General features: G+C 40.8%; 1 protein-coding gene across 4 annotated transcripts; it reads left to right on the forward strand.

The window, feature by feature from the left end:
* The first annotated feature begins 223 nt into the window (after positions 1-223).
* On the forward strand, positions 224-21,776 carry LOC120796619 (thrombospondin type-1 domain-containing protein 4-like). Of its 4 annotated transcripts, XR_005708402.1 has the most exons (14): positions 224-470; positions 9,809-10,013; positions 12,058-12,233; positions 12,429-12,525; positions 12,818-13,015; positions 13,356-13,485; positions 13,780-13,984; positions 14,421-14,594; positions 16,510-16,683; positions 16,859-17,038; positions 18,031-18,175; positions 18,570-18,970; positions 19,067-19,107; positions 21,730-21,776. XR_005708402.1 is itself a non-coding variant. In XM_040139643.1 (12 exons), exons 1-12 carry the CDS (start codon positions 399-401, stop codon positions 18,710-18,712), a joined length of 1,899 nt encoding a protein of 632 aa, XP_039995577.1. In that variant the 5' UTR covers positions 224-398; the 3' UTR covers positions 18,713-20,437. The 4 variants fall into 4 exon arrangements, 1 of the variants encoding a protein (XP_039995577.1); XR_005708400.1 differs by having other exon boundaries at positions 18,570-19,107; positions 21,730-21,773; XR_005708401.1 differs by lacking the exon at positions 21,730-21,776 and having other exon boundaries at positions 19,067-20,437.
* The last annotated feature ends 549 nt before the right edge of the window (positions 21,777-22,325 follow it).

Genomic DNA, 22,325 nt, shown 5'->3' on the forward strand with positions numbered 1-22,325 from the left:
ACATTCGTTTCACCCCTGCAAGATTTTCTTTCCTCTCCTACTTTTTCTATCACACTGAAAATATTCCTCAAAACTTCCTCTCTGACTTCCAATTTACTGTCAGCAGTAGCTGCCTTGCTCTCCTTTCTGCCTTCTTTCCCTCCCGTCTCTCTCCCCCTCCTATTCATTTTTTACCTCTCACTCTCCCTCCTTTAAAATTGCTCCAGTCCCCCTACCTCTCCCAGCTGCACCTCCCCCAGCTCAGTTTACAAGTGGAGCTCGTAGAGATCAGCTTTGTAGTGAGAGGGGTTTTTTGGCATTCTCAGAGCTGCACTGAGGAAGAGGCTGACAGGAGCAGCCACTGGACTTGTGTGGAAGCCTGAGTGACTGGTTGAACATTTCTGTGGACACATGAGAGAATGCTGTCAGGACTGGCTCTTCTGCTGCTCGTCTGCCACCACATGCGTGTGCAGGGGAAGCCACGGTCACAGGTAGGACCTGCTAAACCTCTGTTGGCTCCTGGAGAATCCTGGGAGAGAGTGGGAATTCCTATGGATGCTAAAACTCTGGCTGTAAGAGTTGCATTGTATGATGCGTTGCTCAGTGTAAGTTTCTTTTGGACTGACTTTGCAGTAAGGTTTGGGACAGGGTTGACATGCCACTGCATGCTTGTCCCCAAGAGAAATCCTGTGCTTTACTGGCTGTGGTGATTAAAGTAACTCTGATGAACACATCTAAATCCATGGATGTAGATGCAAGTAAGCCTGGAACTCATTTTCACCCAGTTTCCAGTTCTTGTAAGCAGCACTGGACAGTGTCACCCCATAACTTGGACTGACAGTGCAGCCCCATGATCCTGTGGTCCGTCTACTTAGTGGAAGTATTTACAGTATGGCTGTTTTCACTGTGGCTCTGCTGGCTCTCTGAGCTGTTTATTTTTCCACAGCACTTTCACGGGCTGCTTTTGGGATTAGATTTCCCTCCTAGTGGTAGACTCGGTGAGTCAGGCCTGTCCTGAGACTATAAAGATGTACTTGGAACTCTATTAGGGATAGACTGCAAGCCTGAATTAGCCTGTCGCTGCCTGTGGCTCAGCTCAGTTAGTCTTAGCTCACCTGTTTGCTGATGATTAATGAGGCTGGTGTGAGGTGCCCGAGGTTGTTAGTGCAAACTTGTAAAGTGCCAAGGTCTTGATGAGGATATCTGTGTCAGTTTTAAATGGATTTAAACAACAGGGTACCAGTTTTATATAAATGTTGGAATTGGTCAATTCACAAAATGTGGGTTGAGATACTCTTGTCATATTTTGGATGTTTGAAAAAAGCAGACTAAATAAGAGTGGGTGCATCCTTGGGGAAATCAAGTTGACAGAAGTCATCATGAATATTATATAATATTGATAGAATTAGGTCCAAGTTAATGCTACAGTAGCATCAGAACTCAACACAGTAATAAACATTCATCCTACAACATATTAGTGTAGTGTCCGTCATCATAAACTGTGATGTCCAACCCGAACATAAGTCTCAACAAGTACAGACCAAAGACAGCTCACATCACCTTGTATATGAATGACCATGTTACGTCTTGTTCTATGTGTATTTTCTATGGCAATGATTAGAGGTCTGTCTGGTATTTTTGTTTTGACATTGGCATTACTACTTCATTGTGTGAGACCCCACTGCTGTATGTGTAAAAAGGATAATAGTAGTAAAATCAACCATTTTTTCCCCTTTTTTTTTATTTTTATAAAATTACAAGCATTCATAAATTATCAGTCTGATAAAACAATCAGCAAAGAGGGCCTGTTGTCTCCAGGAGCCCAAACAGAACATTGGGGTCAAAGCAAAAACCTTTTTTTTACCTACATGTGAATCATTGGCCCATATTTTTGTCACAAAGTTAGTGCAGCTCGTGGCAAAATGAAAGTGTTAGTGTGACTGTTCATGTTGATAATCTGTTGCTTACGTTAACTACATGAAATGTTGAAAGTCCTCCTTTTACCTTGTCATCAGTGAAGTATCTATTAGTGTTAATCCCCAGCAGATACCTCATTCTGTCATTCTGTTCCCTAAACAGTCCATCCAGAACAGAGGAGTAATGTCCGGGTGAAACCCTATGCTTTTTAATGGCTGTAGATTCACCATGCTCAGTGCTATTTCTGAGTGTTTTACAAGCATGGAAACCTTTAACGAAGACGCTGTGCCCTTCGCCTTGGGCTGTGAGGGCAGTTTGTGGTATGGATGAGGCCTCTTTTTACTGTTAGGATCAAAGGTCTCGCCACTCATGTCTACATCTGTCTTCACCACTTGGCTACAAATGCTCATCCTTGCAGCTTGGAGGAGATCCTGTCCATATAATAACCGTATCTGAATTTTGAGTATTCTAGTCCTGCAAAATTATTCGTACAATACTAAAATAAATTTTGGGAAGTAAAAAGAGACACAAACAGAAATATAATGCAATTTGTAAATTTGTTCAAACAAGAACTGCCGCTTGTTTTGTCCCCAGCTCATCTCTTTTTAGTTACTGTAAATAATCTCGTTTATCTGTGTTCCCATTTTGGTTTGACAAATGTTGATATTGATTTCAAAATTGCTATGTTGTGGAGAGCAGGAAGCTGAGTGATTACTATCCAAAACACCAGAACTTGTGTTTCTATTTGTGGTTACATACCACAGTTAGTCTCCTTGTTACTGAAGTAAAGAACAAATGAAATAAATCTGCAACTTTTGAACTACAGATGAAGTCACATCTTCCCTGTAGTTCATATATAACCGGTCCAGAGTAATTATGTATTTAAAAAAAGAATATAATACGGTTTACTCCAAATTTACAACTCCAAATTCTTTTTAATTGACTTTTAATTGACTTTTTAATGTTTTCTGCTGACATGTTCCAAAAGGAGAATCTTGTAAGGAGAATCTTAAATGTGCACTCGGTGGATACGTACACGATGTGGTAAAAGATCAGAAGCTGCCTTTCCCAGGCAAAATGTCAGCATTCTCAACAGTTGATGATCCATGCAGAAGACATGGAAATATAGCAACAGCATTGTCCTTGTATTGCAGTGTAGCATTTTTTTAATGTAACCTGTCGCCCCATAAGTGAATGTAGTTAATGACATGCTGCCTGGCCTTGGAAGTAACACTCTGTAACTACTGTAGGGAGTAAGCTAACGACTACAGTTTACAGCTATCCCACATCTCCTTGCATTAAAGCTAAAAAAAAATCAATATTTTATAGGGGCCATATGATACATCTGTTCCTTTAATATCGGCATAGTCTCCAGTATATCAGTACATATAATAGATGTGACCTAAGTCACATCCAGTATAATCCTGAAAAAGAGGAAATTTCTCTAATATTTTTTACTTGTAGTATATATTTCACACAGTAAAGATAAGGGGTAGTCAGTGGTTCAGTCAGTGTATTGGTGAGAATGTCAGATGTGAACTAGCTGGCAGTTGCTTCCTGAGATGCAGATGTGTTTGAAGTGCTGACTGAAGTAAAAACAGTGTCGCCTGCCCCTGCTCATTAAAACCAGTTAAAGATCCACAGCTTCCCAGCATGTGGGAGGCAGATGCTAGTGGCCATGGCAATCACAATGTGCACGTCATATGAAGGAGAGGGGCTCCATTCTCATACCATATTTCATCCTAATCTAAACCTAATTTTAAACCTTATTTAATCCTACTCTTATTGATTTTTTATTTATTTATTTTTTTGTCTCTGAGATGTTTGTAAGATCTCAGTAATGCCATTTCCAGACACAGCATTGTGTCTTGAAGTCAACTCCACTATAAATTCTTTGTCTTTGGGATGATGTTGCCTCTGTATTCTCAAACTGGAGGCCAAGTTGGGGCTATATTGCTTTTCAAGATGAGCTGTGATGTCACAGCTGACCAAGTCATGAAGACTTCATTGGCCGTTTGCCGAAGGAAATTACAAACTTTTAACACGTGAAGGGCTGTGTAGAGGGCCGTGGAAAGTGTTCACCACATAGCCCCCTTTACCTCAACGCTCATTAATGTGTTTTAAAATACTGCACTGCTTCCATCCTGGGATGCATTTTTACAGTAGGAGTGTAGATCATAACATGCCTTTATTCCCAGAACTTTACTGTGAGGAGCTGTGCTAATGTCCCACTAACTTTGCTGAAATGAATGAGATAAAACCATTCAGTCTTGTAATGGAACTTGTAATGAAATTTGTATATTTTGTTTAAAGCTGTGTAATTGCTATGGTACATTTGAAGTTAGTGAAAACATGTTCTGAAGGAGAAAGCAGCCCATGTCTCACAGTATTGTTTTTTCTTTCGCTTTTTTTTGTTGTCAGTAGGAAAGCTGAGCGGGAAACCTCCAAGGCTCAGGTTACAAGGTTCTGGTGGTATCTGAGCCTTAGCCAGTGTGGATTCATGTGAATTCAGACCGGGGGGTTAACCACGGCACCATCTCCAGACTAAGAAAACATCCTTTTATTCATAACCTCCTAGTTTCATTCTTCTTTTGCAGCATTTGGACCAGCAGCATGTAGCCATGTTAGTTGTTCCGGGTAAGATTGTCAGGCCTGGGTCATTTTTTTTAACTGAAACTGCTATCAAAAGCTGCTGTGGAACAGGCTGCAGCAGGGAAATACCCAGGTGATGCTTCAGTGCTTTTGTTGAGGTTGATATTTTTGAATGTTTAGTGTGGCCTTGTTACCAACACTAGTTCCGTAAACTACAGTATTGTGGGAATGGACAGGACCGAGCCTGGCATGCTGCTGTGGACATGGGAAAGAGGCAGCAGTCACATAAACTTTATATTTGCATTGAGCTCTGTCTGCCAAAGCCCCTATAAACAACATAACATTGTATGTTGACATACTGCCTCAGAACTGATGATTTACAATTTGATTTGGATATAAGACACTTTATTTATTGTGATTGAATGTTTTGGGACTGTTAGTATTTATCCAAAAAATAATTGTGTGCTAATATGGAAATGTGTGTTTTACATATGTGCTATATGACCAGACCAGTTTGAGTTATGATGAACCCTAAAAATTAATAAAATGCATCACACAGACAGTTGGATAAATTTCAGAGATAGACAAGGACATTCATGTTGAACCCCGTTGTGCAAGGTCTAGCTTCTGTTCTAGTGGGTATAGTTTCTGTGTGGCCCAAAACAGCTGCCCACTTTTGGATGCTGCCGATGCAGTATAGCAGTAAGCATCTGCTGGCGTTAGTCAAGCTGTCGGCCTTGAGCTTGATGCGTCTGTCAGTTGCCGATTATTCTGTCTCAGCAGCCTAAATACTGTCTGACAATGTACACATGCTGGACACAGAAGCTGGTGCATTCACTTTCCTAACTCTTTCACATTCTTTGTAATTTTGAAATACATTTTACATCCATAAAGCAGGTCTAAGATACAGCCTATTCAGCAGCTCTGTTTCAGAAAGACACCAATTATCAGCCAGGAGCATCAATGTAATTTTAGCAGAAAAAAATCAAGTTAATGAGGCAGCGTAAATAATTTCTAAATAAAAGTATTACCTTGGTCACAGAATAAACTGCTTCAAATATCTTGACTGAGGCTCCAGGCCTGTGTGACAAAGAACTGTGATGCCCGATGATATTCCACCTCACTTGGTAGAGACACACGTTACCTTGTCTAACTAAACCTCACAGAAGAATGAGCCGCTGAAAAAAAAACAGGGTTCATTCAAGGTAGAGAAACATAATCACACACTCTTCTTCTTTGAGAAGGTCCAGTACCTAGTAAAGCCTGTGTTCACTACATCTTAAACCTAATTCACTACAGTAAAGAGGAGTTAAAAGCCTTTATGTTATATCTACCGCTGCTCTTAATTTAATCATGATATCATTCTGGGCATTAACTTTTAATTCATATTTGCATTCCTAGTGTGGAGCCACAAACCAGGCCTCCTACATGGATAAAAGCACTATTGTTGCAAAGCAACTGTAACATTATGCCAGAGTTGTCAGGAAGAGATTTAGTGCTTGTGCAACTGTATATCTTGACATTGCATGCTTAGTGTTGGGAATGATACAAATGGCTGATATTTGCCATTTTCTCTCCCATACTCTCTGATATTGGTTTAGACAGTTATTCACTGCCTCTAAATCTTTATTTCGGAGAAGAGACACCTCCGCACACATGTGTAGAGAAACACAAGTGAAAGAGCAAACTGTGAATCATTTCCACAGTTATAGTCCAACAGTCGGATCGAGGGGCCTGTGCAAATCATCGCTGACGGTGTATGTGGGCTACAGTGTTAAACTCAGTATTAAGTATGTGGCCCTTTTTAAGCATGTAGTTGCTAAAAGCAGTTTGAGGTGCAAGTTACAACGTATATTCAGTCCAGTATGTGATTTTTTTTTTAAGCACATAAACACTTTTTTTTGCCCATAAATACCGCCAACACATTTATTGTGCTTGTCAGTTTACCCCCTTTAAAGCTGCACTAATCTATATTTTTATTTTAACAATGATTCAGATGACAATGTGTAATTTGAGTGATTGTAGTGTTGCTTGTAGTGATGAACCCACTGTGAATTATCACCTGACTCTGCAGGTGAGCATTAAGGGCGAGGAGAGTGAGCAATGAGTCCAACCTTTGTCAGGTTGCCTTAAACAAGACTCCAGATTACTACTAATGTTGTACTAATGTCTACTGGACTGCAATTGTTTGCTTATGTTCACCATATTAACTTCATGAAAACATGATAACATGTCAATGCTGTGTTTATAGCTTGTTTCCACTGTCCCTAGGTGGCCAAAAAACATTTAATACTGCTTTAAAATACTATTTTGATTTTTTAAAATCTCCTCAAAAATGTTTTGTATCACTCACATGCCAAATGGTGACATTTCTGAATAGCTTTAAGACATGCATTGGCTATACCATAAGCCTTGATATAAAGAAAGTGAAAGACAGCCTAGGGTTTAAGAGGTGTAGAGAAACCCCCTCCTTTCTATTTTTAAGGTTTCAAATTTGCATGATCCCATAAGTTAAATGGTCTTTGTTAATTTTAGGACCCAACACGCTCATTTTGTATGTTACAATTAACATTTAGCCCTAGAGTTTACAGCTCACAGTTGACTTGGCAGCTACTAACCATAACACTGAGCACTGTGAGTAAACACTTGGTCCAGACCCCAAGGTTTAGGGTCTCTGCCCTAGTTTATTTTCAGTATTCGAACATTAAAGCTGCAAAGGGAGAAAAATTGCTTCCATCACTGATCTATAGGTCAGTAGGGGTAAGCTTGTACTTCAGTAAGAAAGAGACTAAAACTTACCTCTCAGGGTGTCTGTGTCTAATTCTAAATGCTTTGCTGTGTTTTTTGGGAGTAGAAGAAATCTCCACTGACAAGTGCCTTTGGCAAAATGTTGTGTGTGAGTTCAGTTTGTTACAAAAACTCTGCAATATGATGAGTTTAACCCAGCTGCATCTTGTGGGAAAATACCATCAGGATTTACTTTAAGATGATGTTGTTTTCAGTGATCGCAAGTTGACTGGAAGTCGACTCCACCATCCTGACACATGTAACCATTTCCAGATGAAGGTGGGTTTTAGTGACATTTTAAAAATCCTGTTAAAGTTCCATCGAAAACAGGGCGATTTCCCTCAACAGATGGCACAAGCCACCCACAGAGAGAAGGAGAAAAAAGCACTGATATGGTCTCAGAGTGTAGAAAGTCAGACCAAGACTCCAAAACTGCCTCCTCATTCATCAGCCACACTGAGGTACTGTTGGGAAGAGCTAGTGAGGCTCTTGCCACAGGTCGGTTTCGCTCATGTGTCCTGACACCAGCGACACTTCATGATGGGTTCACAGTTAGGGTCACATTTGTCAGAGACAGCCTGGAGGGCAGATGTGACAATCTGGGGGATTATTCAGGGACAGATTAGGATGTTAGTGTTTTGTGCCGCATGCTACTGCAAAGCTGAAAAGTTTGTCTTGACAGTTAAGTGATTTTAATGGTGCAACTGTCCAGATCACGAGATATCAAGTAGTCCCTTATCTCTCTAATGCGTGCTGCGCAGGAGAAGTAAAACCTCTTGGCTCTTCCCATATCAGAAGAATGAAAACCCTGTGTTTTTAAATCCACAGTCACATGATATTAAACTGACAATTCAGATTTTGGGTCAGTTAATTACACTGCTTACTCTCCATTCTTAGATGAATATGTTTTGATTCAGACATTTTCCCATCTAAATAGCCACAGATAACTTCTCACTATGTCAGTGTCTGTTTTATGAGAAGAACATTTTTCCCTTTCTCAGGCAAATGCTGCCTAGCTGCTATAATAGTGTTGTTAAAATTTCCTCCAATGGGTTTTGCCATGCATTATGTATTATTTTATCGCTGGGCTGCAGCATTTTGAGCTGCTTTATATTCACTGATCTGTAAATTGAGATCATGAAATGCAGCAGTGCTTCCCTGGATGTTATTGTGTTGTGTTTAGTGATTTTTATCTTGGCTTTATTCAGCCCCTTGCTGTACTGCAACATAATTCCACGCTGACCACAGAAGCGTTTGGCGGTTTTATTTTATTTTTCTCAGCATTCATAGTTTGCTGTTCTTTTCTCTCATCGCTTATTTCCTGCGTGGAAGGAGGCGCTTCATGTTTGTTTTGGCCCAGGTGATGTTTTGGCCCAGAACAGTCTGAGCTGCTACGGGTGGGAGAGAGCCAGACTCTCCTCTTGATTTCACCCCAAATGCCTTAGTCCACCCTTGGCCACCATTTCTCCTTCCATCTCTCTTTTATCCCTCTTTTCATCCCTTTCCTTTACCTCTCTCCACCTCCTTATCCTCCCCTTCCTTTCTGTCTGTCTTTTTGCTGGTCTGAAGCTGACTTACGGCTGCTCTAATACAGCTAAACCCATGCAGATGACCACAATTAGTATGACTTATTAGACACTTGCTGTAAATTTAAGTCATTCATCTTCAGGTTAAGGTTTGGCACCTCACAAAAGCCAAACATTGGTATGCATTACAAATATGGTAATTGCCATATTTAACATGTTTTTTTGGGGGTCTTTTTTACGAGGGTTAGGACTCAGTGCATTCAATAGCACTGAAGGAAACATGTTTTCATTTCAAGGCATAGTAAGAGAAGTATGTCACCTGAAATCCGAGGATCCACATGGAAACCAAGTGAGAGCTGTAGACTGACTAGAAGGCCTGGAGATTGGCTGCTCTCCAATCACAGAAAGGCTTTGTGTTATAATGTCTTTCCCCTACATGATGCCCACTGTGCTGGTTTCCTTTTTGGCAATTGTGGTCTGTTTTGGACTCACCCCGGCACTGTGATACCCACAGCCAGTGTTTTTGAGTGTATGGTAGCTCACTGGGGCCAGTTTTGGCTGCTCTCCCACCTGTTTGCACAGTGAGTTAATTTTACTGCTGGTTTGAGTGAATTTATGGACTGCTAATGTTAACTGTTCTATTTTTACTGTGCCCAGGTTTCCTGTAATGTATTACCACCAAGGTGAAACAGAAAACTCACACTCCAAAGTTTTAGGAAGAAAATTCAGACAGTCACACCAGAAAGATGCTTTCTGGAAAGTAACAAGATCCTTACTAATTAGTTACTCTATTGTAGTTTATAATGTGAGTTTATAGAGTTCATTTATCAGTTGCAACTTGGCTTAGTTTTGTTAATATAACCTTTTATACCTAATTAGCTCTTTTTATTTGACCAAAAACAGTTCATGTACTTGCACACATCCAGTAAACCTTAAAGAACAATTTTATTGAACACTCATCACTCCACACTTCCACATTTTAAACCTTGTTCTCCTCTGTGTCACAGAGTCTAGGCTGCGATGAGTATCTTGGATCGGGCAAGGTGATGGACAAGTGCGGCGTGTGTGGAGGTGACAACACAACCTGCAGGCTGGTCTCTGGAGTCTTCAAACACAGTTTGTCCAAGATTGGCTATCACAAGATAGTGGAGATCCCAGAGGGAGCCACCAAGATCAACGTCACAGAGATGGTGAAGAGCCGGAACTACCTCGGTGGGAAAAAACGCTCGTCATGTTGATACTGCACTTTAGTCTAAGAACATAGAAACCTTAGCCGAGTAGTACAGTGGTCCTCAGTCTTCTTGCTCAAGGCTGGTTTGCTGTTTTTTATTCTAGCTACTGTTTTACATCTGGGTGAATGTTAAAGCAGTAATTTGCCAACGAAAAAAAAACAGCTTTACTTTTTGACTAAAATTGAAACCTGCCAGCTGCAAGTTAGTTCAGGCAGTCAACTCAAGTCCGCTACATTCACACAGAATACCCTTCTCACTGCAGCATATGTCCAACACACCCTTTTGATTACGTGGGTATACTTAAGATGTCAGTGCTCTGCTCACTGTTTTGCTGCCATGCCTGCTGCCACATCACTCGGCAGAAAGCTATGTCATAACTTGCTCCTTCTGCATCTACTGTACATTTCGAAAGCCCCTTGTACTTGTGTACTGTCACAGCCAGGTTTACAGTTTCATCAGTTGCAGTCTGCTGCAGAACTTTGCCCTCATTCCAGTTCAAAACACGTGTAGAAGAAATGGAAATCTTCATCCACTACATGTAATATTATGTTACAAATTGAATGTATGACACCAATGAAAAAAAGGGGTTCATCAAACATCATGAAAGAAATTAGTAGATGACAAGTGTAAGAAATGTTCAGGCAGCATCTGCTTGTAAAATTAATTTGTCTGATTAAATGGCAAATCAATGAAGGGTGGTGTGAGTAATTCAGGATGTCTCCATGCAGCATGTAGCCTGTTTTACCACCCACCACTGCAGTGAAGCCTTTCAATGGAGCCTCTCAGTGAAACGCACTACACAGATAATTGGTGTCTTTATAGAGGTGCAACAGTGGGACACAGTAGTTGGTTATTTTCAGAAGTGACTGTTGGAATGTCAGACATTGTTTAATGAGAGCCATGCCCTAGCTCAGCAGTGGGTTTGGAGGAAGAAGGGAACGGCCCTGATTTTCTCCCCACAGCCACTTCCCTCGAGGAAACTACATAAACATTCTTTCATTAGAGGATCTTACCCCTCAAGCCTCACTGTCCTTTTTAATTAAGGTGAGGAATTTTACCAATCTGTAAAAAAAAAAAAAAAAAAAAAAAAAAAAAAAAGGAACATTCAGAGGATGGATTCAGTGGTTACCTTTCAAATCCCAAGTACTTGGATGCCAAGTATGCTCCGCTTTCTTTCTTTAAGGTTATACGCTCCTTCTGCAACATTCACTCACTCTGTCTTATAAATTTACACACACACACACACACACACACACACACACACACACACACACACACACACATACTGTACTGTTAACATGGTTTTGGACGACACTTCTGTAGTAAGCAAAAAATCATTCATAGGCAAAGGGCTCCATTCACCATCACAATGTAAGCAGTGAAACTCTGTAACATCCTACCGAATAAAATAAACAGACATCATCTTAAAATGTTATTTTTTGATTGATGGTCAGGGGAACAAAATTCCAGGTGGCAACATTTTTTTCCGATATTGATTTAGACATTTTTAAGTGCAAACAGTATTACAGTATGAGACAAGGGGCAGGAATCTAGCAGGAGCCACCTACTATATCCACACCAAGTCAACAATTTTCCCTCAGTAGACCTCTGTTCTACACTGTGAATCCATTATAGTGCTTTTAGTCGTCCAAATGCTCTTTTACAAGCCTGTCTTATGTTACACATCTAATACTTTTCTAATGGCATCTTGTACTTAATCCATGAAATCAGTGGAAAACATTTTGGGAGATTTTGTTTCAGGATTTGCTTGAAAGATTTGCCAGCACAAACAGATTGTCACATTTATAAAAGACACTGCTCTGAAAGTGCAAGTGAGAGCATTTATTCATTTATAACTTTTTTAGGCGGAGGAAGTCAGTGTCAGAACTACAGTTCTCATTGTGCCTAAATGGTTTTACATTAAACAACAGTTATGTGGAAGAGGCTATGGCAGTATTTTCCTTTTCATTTGAGCTCAAGGCTGCCAGCGGTGATTGTGTGGTTGTTCTGTCTGTCTCTTCCAGCCCTCCGAAGCCGATCAGGGCGATCCATCATTAATGGAAACTGGGCTATAGACCGACCAGGGAAGTACGAAGGAGGGGGGACCATGTTCACCTACCGCCGACCCAACGAAATCAGTAGCACAGCTGGCGAGTCCCTTCTCGCTGAAGGGCCCACAAATGAGATCCTGGATGTTTATGTGAGTAACAAATCAGTTTGAAACTCAAGACACTTATTGTAGTGACTCTCCTCTTTCATTCATCCTAAAATGCATACGTTGGGCCAGAAAAAATAAGACTTTCAGAGCAAATATCACACTTGGGAAGGGCAAATGTTTGAAGGCGAAGGGTATTATTTTAGGATTGTTCACTGAGTCTCATCTGTTTTCCTGCAGATGATCTTCCAGCAATCAAACCCTGGTGTTCATTATGAGTACATTCTCCCCTCTGAGAAACCAGTTGGCCCTCAGCAACCAAACCACAGACCAGAAGGTACATGAGAGCCACTCTCTAACCCCTTAATTGTTTATTGCCATAGTTTTGTCTGATTGTTCAATACATTTTTAATAGACAAAGCAATTAATCAGGAAAAAAAACGGTCCTCAAATTAATCGATAATAAAAAATTAGCATTAGTTGCAGCCCTACACAGATCCATGTATTCATACAACTATCCAACTAATCAAACAGTTATTCATCCTCTTATTATCCATCCAGTCACCACAGTGACTCTAATCTAATGTTACATCTCTTAGTGCGTCTGAATTCATGTGTCCATGTCGTAGGGAACACTGTGAATGGGCATGGTGGATACGACCATCCCAGCACCACTCACCAGGAAAACTTCAACCCAGCAGGTGGAGGGAGGTACCCTCCTCATCTCCCCGACAACCAGGTACCCGCTGTACAGCCGCCCAGACGTGAGAGAGAGTACAACTGGAAGCAGAGTGGTGCCACAGAGTGCAGTGCCTCCTGTGGGAAAGGTAGGGAAACACAGTTTGTGTTACGTATGTATGCAGACATCCAGAGAGATTTACAGAAAAATCTCCTAATCTCAGATAATATGCAGCCAAATCTGGCATTTCCAAAAATAAATGTAGTTACATAGAGCAGTTCTTATGTACTAAATAAACTGTACTAAAACAAACCACAAACATTTTATTACCAAAAGGTTAATTCTCTGACCGTTCCCACATTTACGTAGGGAGACAGCCACCTGTTAGCACTATTTTACATTGTCTGTCCTCCTTACAGAATATTTGGTGATATTTCAGATGTAGGATTCAGATCTTAAATCAAATATCTGCTATGTGTATTTTCTAGGATTCAGATACTCCGTCTTCCATTGTGTCCACCGGCTGAACCACGTCCAGGTATCGGAGGCTTTGTGTGACAGCAGCAACAGGCCCAGTCAGCAGGAGGAGGCCTGCAACCTGCAGCCCTGCCCAGCATTGTGAGCGACCACATTCTTCTCAGCCTTGTGCACATTGCTGAATACTGCTAAATTTAAAAGACTTTCTCAAGTTGACCTAATAGTATACACACTAGTGTTATGCAGTAATGACTACACGTTTTTGAAAACTGTGAAAAATTACCTAGAAGTTTGACTAATTTGGTAAATCAGTATCCAGACATCTAAGCTTTCACTGAGATGCGGCGAAGAATGGTGTATTCTTAAATTACATACAGTCCATTTTAACATCACTAGCTTCAAATGATGGTACTCAACTGATTTCCTCCTGAGCAGCTGGGATATTGGAGAGTGGTCAGAATGCAGCAAGACCTGCGGCCTGGGCATGCAGCATCGGCAGGTCCTGTGTCGCCAGGTTTACGCCAATCGCACCCTCAATGTCCACACGAGCCGCTGCCGACACCTAGAGCGGCCCGAAACCGCCAGTACGTGCCAGCTGAAGATCTGCAGTGAGTGGCAGATCCGGTCCGAGTGGACTGCTGTGAGTGGCAGCTGTCAGTCACAATGTGGCTGAATCACAATGTGCCTAACATGACCTGTCTCACCCATTTCTACTTTTAGCATACAGCATCCTTCTAATCATATAATGCTTTGACAAATAGATAAAAGTGCTGCGTGTGTTTAAGCTTTCTAGCCTTCACATCAGTAACATAACTTGTCTTTTTGTTAGTATCGGTGGTGCCAGCATTCTGTATGGTGGAGCATGTTTTTGTCTCTCCTTACCTTGACTCCGTACCAGCATGTATTTAAAGTTAATGAAGGAAAATGAAAACAGTCTAGTCCTTGTAGACCTACACTGGTGCACTAAATGAAGCTAAAGGGCGTGCTAATGAAAAAAAGTACAGATGCAGTCCAGTCTTTGGAGTAGTGCTTTTCTCCACAGTACAGTAATAACCGTGTGGCCTGTGTCTCCGTAGTGCTCTGTGCCATGTGGGCTGGGTCAGAGGTCACGAGAGGTACGCTGTGTCAGCAACGTGGGTGACTTTGTTCCTGATGACGAGTGCAACATGAATCTGCGGCCTGTCGACTTAGAGAACTGTGACATGGGGGCCTGTGCCAAGAGCTGGTTTTACACCGAGTGGGGCAATAGGGTATGTTTTAAAAGTCAATGGGAGACATAGTAACTTTCATTCATTTCTAATAACAGTGGTAGTCATTGTATAGGTCTGTCTTTAGGCGTCAAACAGCTGGTCTTAATAACCAGATACTATAAAGATCTTTTAGTAAAGATTTGGACAGCTAGAAAAGCTTGGACATTTCATTTGTCCACCCTGATAATGGTAACAATGCTCCTTCCTGCTGCCAACACTCCTTTTTTAGGTGTTGCTCTCATCTACAGTGGCTTACACAGACAGTAACAGTAGAGGTAGCTTCACTGACTAGATTGCCTTTATCACAAGCAACTTGTAGGCGTTCAAGAGTCACAGCCGTAGTAAACACTGATGTCCTTATTGTAGAATTAAAAATGTTAGGAAATGAAATGAGAAAAAGAGGAGCTATGAAGAGAAGGAATAGGTATTATTTAGGATAGAGAATATTGGAATGACTAGGTTAGGTACGTAAGTATTTTGACAGTTACACAATTTTTGTAGTTTTGCCTCACTACACCAGCACAATGGATTTGAAACAAAGCCATCAAGATGTGATTGAAGTGTAGACTTTCAGCTTTGATTCAAGGGGTTTAACAAAAATATTTCATTAACCATTTACGAATGACCAATTTTATACATAGTCCCTCATTTTCAGAGGCTCAAAAGTAAGTGGACAAAGTAACATAATTATAAGGATTATTTTTAATACTTGGATGAAAATCCTTTGCAGTCAATGACTACCTGAAGTCTGGACCCCTTGGACATCACCATATGCTGAGTTTCCTCCCTTGAGACGCTTTGCCAGGCCTTTACTGCAGCAACTGAAGGCTGCTGGTTGTTTGTGGGTTTTTCTGGCCTCAGTTTTGTCTTCAGTAATTGAAAAGCAAGCTCAGTTGGGTTTTTCTTCGCCAAGAAAAGAATTCTGTGATCATCCACTTCAGTTGTCTTCTGTGGTCTTCTTGGTCTTTTGGTGTTGCTGAGCTCGCCAGTGTGTTTCTTCTTTTTAAGAATGTACCAAATTGTTGATTTGGCCACTCCTAAAGTTTCTGCCATTGGTCTGATAGGTTTGTTTTGTTTTATAAGCTTAATGATGGCCTGCTTCATTTGTACTGACAACTTTTTGGACTGCATATTCAGAGTTCCCATGAACAGCTACAAAATGCAAATTCAACACTTGGAATCAACTCCAGACCTTTTATCTGCTTCATTTGTCATGAAATAACAAGAGAACAGGCCACATCTGGCCATGAAACTGATTGTCAGTCGACTGTCCAATTACTTTTGAGACTCTGAAATGAGGGACTAGTTATAAAAATTATCTGTAATTCCTAAACAGTAAATGTGATATTTTGGTTAAACCTCTTGAATTAAAGCTGAAAGTCTTCACTTCAGTCACATCTTGATGGCTTCATTTCAAATCCATTGTGATGCTGTAAAGAGGCAGAATTAGGAAACATTTTTCACTGTCCAAATACTTAACTGCACATTAGAGGTTTTTCCTGTCTTCAGCTAACATTAGATGGCTGTGGAGACAGAACAGTTCAGAGTGGAATGACTGGTAGGTTACTGCAGGGAAAGAAGAACTAAGTACAGGAGTATCAGGAGACAGGAGTAGGAAACAGAAATTAACACATATTTTTGTTTTAAAGTGATGAAACCATTTCACTGTACAGCAATATGACAGTACAGTACATTATACATTCTTATATTCTGCCCTCATGTTATTTGTACTGTAAATCAAACTCATAGCCACTTTATATTTGTTCAGTTTATTTACATACATTATATTTTACATGCATGTTTTTCATTTAAATTTAGTTATGGGTCATTATTTTAGTATTTGGTACAAAAATAAAAACTCAATTGCTGATCGGTGAACAACATCAACTGTAAAATGAGTGTTTGCTCGCTACAGTGCTCTGCTGAATGTGGGATGGGTGTACGGACCAGGGGAGTCCTCTGCCTGACCAACCACATCGGTAGCCTTCCTCTGGAGGGCTGTGGCAGCGAGCGGCCTGCGGATTCTCAGGTCTGCAACAACGGCCCCTGTGAAGATCGCATAGAGTGGTTCACAGGCCCCTGGAGCCAGGTATGGGGATGATAGGAGGTCACGGTGGGTTTAAGGGAGAGTTGTCTGGAGTAGCTAAATACATGGGATTTTGCAGTGACTTTACATTTACATGCCAGGACTTTTGTTCCTGTCTCTATTTTGCAATGTTTAATTAAATCCTTATGGCCCCTTGCTGCTGTTGTACGTGACCCAGTGCTCTGCAGAGTGTGGTGCAGGCAGCCAGCAGAGGTCAGTGGTGTGTCTGATGAAGTCAGATGAAGGATTCACTGTCATGCCACTCTATGAGTGTTCCTCCCTGGAGAAACCCCTCAGCCAGCAGAGCTGCAGCCTTAAGGCCTGTGGAGCAAAGTGGTACCACACCGACTGGAGTGCTGTGAGTAAGACATGAAACCCTCCCTCCTCCTACTATTGAGATGCGCTTAAACAAGGCATGTCCTCCTTACTCCTCACTACTCTTAATAGGTGATTAATGACTGGTAAGGCTGATAATCTGGGTAGCTCCTGTCGGAGAATTCACCATTCAAGCAATCAGATGTTTGCTTGAATGGTGTGTTTGCTGGTAGACTAGTGCACACTGGGTTTACAGACACACAAAGTGGTTCTGATTAAGTGTGGTACACACACAACCCTCAAAGTTAATCAAAGTGAAGTTAGGCCTTTGATTGGTCAGAACAAGCTATAGCCAGTAATAGTATGCTTATTTTCAAGGTCTCCTTGATGACGTCAATGTGTAATATGTGTTGCATTTGTTGTGCACTACACCATTAAAGTAAGTGTCATCTTCATCACACCCCAGTGTGAATAGAACTACCATCTCAGGGAATGGGTAAACATTGATCCTTCATTTACTTTGTACTAGTATTACCATGTATGAATGCGAATTTAAGTATTGCTCTATAACATCAAATATCTGTCACTTAAATAACAACAATTAAATATAATAAACGATAAAAACCTCTGCTTATCTGCCTCTTCAGGACAGTGTGGGTGGATCCGATTAGATTCACAGTGACCAAAAAACCCACCAACTGTCATTGCATTTTGATTAAAATGTTCCTACACTGATTGGTGACCTTTTTCCAACTGATCCCCACCCGCATCAAAGTACTGAAAAGAGCACAATAAAGCCGTCTGTCATGTGAAATAACCAAAACTCTTCTAACTCTGGTAGAAAAAAACTGTACTTATGTGGGATCCAGTCACTCATAGCAAGAGGCTAATAGAGAAAAAAAGTTTTCAGGGCCTTCAAAGCTATCAATATTAATAGTGTTTGCAAAATAGCAGCAGCATCAGCAGTGGACCAACTTTAGGATGGAGGTTTATTAACCCTGGACTGGGTGCTGTCACTGTCTCCTCTCCTTCCAGTGTTCAAAAACATGTGAGGGAGGTTTCCGCGTGCGGGAGGTGCGCTGCCTATCTGACGACATGCTGTCCAGCGAGCTCTGTGACGAGCTCCTGAGACCAGCAGAGAAGGAGGACTGCAACCCAGAGCCATGCATGCCCCACATAGGTCAGTAACCTCCTAACATGTCCTCTGGAATATCACTGACCCGGATGAACGTTTTCCTAGTGATTTTAGCATCATTGCGAACACAAGGGTCATTATTGTGAAAAGAAAGTTGAAAATTAGGAATCTCCTGGCATGAGGAGCAAATCAGTAGTTTTCTGTCCCATTACTGAAAGCCTGAACTGGAAATTGTACCTTGAGCAAGGCATTGAACCCCAAACTTTGTTCAATGGTAGAAGCCCAAGCAGCACTGGGGAGCTATGAATGTTAATACCTCTCCCATCCCCTGCAACACTTTACCCAGGCTCCATTGCCATGTGTCCTCTTGCTTTAATAAGCATCATACAGTATTTGCTAGAAATTAAGAATATCAATTGAAGACTTCTTTTTTTTTCAGATGAGAACTGCAGGGACAAGTACTTCAACTGCAACGTGGTGGTCCAGGCCCGCCTCTGCGTGTATGATTACTACAAGACGACGTGCTGTGCTTCGTGCTCACGAGTGGCCCACAGACAGTCGATTCATCGAGGCCGCAGCTAGTACTTTCCACCAGGGTCCCTCAGCTCCATGTCGGGCCAGTCTCAGTACCTGCTGCAGGCACTCTGGTCCTGTGTCAGCCAGGGGAGTAGACTGATGGGAGCTGGCCTAAAATGGACACTTGGGTTTGTTTGCCAAGGACGGAAACTGAGGAAGGAACATTGCTGCTGGCTAATTTGCAGGCAGCTATTGGGATAAAGGCATACCTAAGAACAGTGGAGGACAGGAATCCAGTCACTGGATAAACAGAGCCCTGGTGGGGTGAGAGAGCTCAGTAGCAAACTGAGGAACCTAAAAAACACTTTAAGGATTATAATCACAACTTCTAATAATTCTTTTTTGTTTCATGGGAAGCAGTTTGCAGCCGTCTTTTTTTGAAGTGGATTACCTGTTAAGAGGTGAGCACTTGTAAACTGTTTAACATTGACTACGTATAGACTGTGTATGCTCTAATATGGCTCTTTACTCTACAGTGCTCAGATTTGTGGCATGAAGTCATATGAAGTTGGTCCTGTCTCACCTGTAATCAACTATTTAACGCCCACTTTGTTGACCAAAGATATGTAACCTCATTAAACTGCAGACAGTGACAGATTCATACCTTTTCCATATGAAACAAATACTGTGCATCAAACCCTCCACGGTGCTGATGGTGTATCTTTTACACAGAATGGATCCATAAAGAACAAATCTCAGAATTTGAGTTCTTTGTGGCCCAAATGAGGTCTCTCTGATTGCCTAAGCAATCCACAAACCACCTTTTTCCTTCCTGCCATTAGGTGTAAATGCAGCCTTTGTAATATGTTTGTATATATGTATGTATGGCAAAGTGAATGATTAAGGTCTTTTTTTTTAAAGGTTCTCAGACAATCCTCCAACTGAAGAGAAAAAATGCCCTCTTTATTTATTTGTGTGGCTCCCCAAGGAGGACACTGGTTTATCGACCATTGGTGGCCCCTTTTTTGACTGCGGGGATAAAACTTTTGCTGCCTCTCTCCACCAATCACAGCCTCTGAACTGAATGTAGGCATTCCACAGCCTGCTGGATGGTAGAAGCAGATGGTCTGAAACCCTAATGTATCTTTGGGGCGTTAAAAACAAACTGTATATATCTTTCTTTTTCTGTGGGATAAGATCATTCCACAATTGTAAAATGCCTGATACATCACCAATCATAACTACATAGAATTATCCATAAAATATGATTAATAGTTGAGTGTAAAGATAAAACATGGCAGTATTTTACAACTATTCACTTGCTATGGTATATGAGAGGATTACATTAATAGTAAATCCTTGTTTATGAACAATCCTATTCTACGGTAACATATCTTTTTAAGTTCCATTCAAAACCTGCACACGGTACCTCTCAAGTGTTGTATTATAGCTGTTTTAAGTTCCCTCCAAACACTATAAAGTTACCTCTGTTCCATAAGTACTGTATATGAATCAGTGTTTAAGTTCTGAATGACTCAAGTATGAGATTAATCCAGTCGCTAAGGGAAACTACCATTCTAAATGTACCAACATGATGGCATGACTGTTGATTTTCCTAAAAACAATCAAGAAGAGTGGAACTAAAACACCAGAATCTTTCACTATTCAACATACGACTGCAACGAATAAAACATCTGTATTTGCCTTATTTTAGATTTCGAGTGTTCAGCAGTTGATTCTCATGTACTATTCTTGAAATCCGCTGAAATAAACAAACTTACTAATTATGAGTACACGTTACAGCAGTCTTTCCTTGTGTGATTCCTGAAGGGATTCAGTTTTACATCACAGAGGATGAGGAAGTGATGTATTTGACTTAAGTTATCCATCTGGAGGACAAAGGTGGTATTGCAACAAACAAATTTACAGCAGAGGTTCCCTTTCGTGTAATGATATACAGTGTTAACTTAATGCTGCTAAATCTTCCGAGGAACTGTCTGTTTTTCTGCTGTCTGGTTCAAGAATTCACGTGGTCCAGTGTCGTACCTTGTATTACTTCTATGAAAAAAAGTCTCTCATACTGAGGACACTGTAGATGCTAAAGCACAACCAAATGTGGGAATGAATATGTAAATATGCGAATCAGTGTTTATAAGAAAAAAAACCCCACTTCTTTTACCTGGAGGCACAGAAATGATTTTTCCAGTTTGTCTCTGTAATTGCTTGTCTGTCTGAGAGATGTCATTCAGAACGTGTCGCTGCTGACGACAGGGCTGAAGGCTCATCCGAAGACTCCTCAGTCCAGGCTCATCGATGCGCTCCACCCCCTGAACAGTAGTACAGCTGGTTAAATACAGTCAAACTTTGTAGTAAATTTTGTTTTTATGGATTTGTTTGAGCTCAGTACAATTCAGTTCTTCAAAAAATGCAATTTCCCACAGTTTCTGTTCCTTCTTACATTAAAGGATTTCCTTTACGTCAAATAACTAATAATAAGAAGTGAATAACCAAAAGCAAATTCTCCACCACAACCTGAAACCGTCTGTGTTCAGACAACATGTCACCTTCCCGTCTGTCCTGCCCTCATCCTGAACTTGTTTCTGCAGCCTGGCCTTTTTTTTTGTGTCTCTTCGGCACCGAGGGCCTCTATTATTGATGAGACATCAATATTGGAGGAATAGGAGTGTGTTTTCTTCATCTTCTTTCTACTGGGTGGTTGTGATGAAACTCATGAATTAAGTAAAACCAAATTACAATTCAGTTAGAATGACAGGCTGAATAAAATTTTTTTCAAAAGAATTGTTTTTTTCAGATTTGTACAACCATGAGTAGCTGCTGCAATTCCATTACATATCACAACACACCCAACAATTTAGTGACTAAGTATTCATGTTGGTATCTTTAAGCCCGAAAACTTCTCAAAATGTAGGAATGAAACCAGCTTTACATTTCACTTAGAAGTATAATTTTAAAAAGGAAATAGGATTTACAAGAGCCCAACTTTGTTAAAAACAAAAAAACCAACTCCTTCTGAAAATGTTGGAACTTTAAATTTTTTATCATTCTATATCATTAATACAAAGCACCAGAAACCAGGTCCAGCCAGGGTCATCCAGTTGCAGAGCCACAACACCCACAGTTATAGACCTGCGGTTCTTGTCCAACCTCTGCCACCCGCAGGAAGGAGAAGTCACAGAGGAACTGAAGAAGCTGTCTACAGGTACAAAAGAAATAGCTACTGCAATTTACTCAGTGCAAACCCTGAATGTTACAGCTCTGATTTTTTTTTTCCTTTTTAAAGCTGCTGCCTGTGTGTTTAAAATGTATATTTTGTATTTTTTAAATGTAGGAATATTCTTGACTTACTAATGATTTAATGACTTTATTTACAAAACCGTTAAAAGCTAATGTTTTGTTGTAGCTAAAAAGGATAAATAAGTATCAACTGTGAAACTAAAAAATGATGAACTGTAACAATGATTCCTGCACGTGGCACAAGCTATTTCTTTCTTTGCCTGAAGGAGGTGAGACTGACTGCGTGACTGCGGGCTGAAACTGCTGCTAACATTTCTTTGCCATAGGTGTCACAGGTTGGCATCCGACGAATTGGTCTGACAGTGACCCCGCAGCTCCTCTTTCTGGAGGTTCTGTCGCCTGCTTAACATGAATTGGTGAGTTT

This window comes from Xiphias gladius, chromosome 1 (genome assembly GCF_016859285.1).
Source record: "Xiphias gladius isolate SHS-SW01 ecotype Sanya breed wild chromosome 1, ASM1685928v1, whole genome shotgun sequence".
Classification (NCBI taxonomy): domain Eukaryota; kingdom Metazoa; phylum Chordata; class Actinopteri; order Istiophoriformes; family Xiphiidae; genus Xiphias; species Xiphias gladius.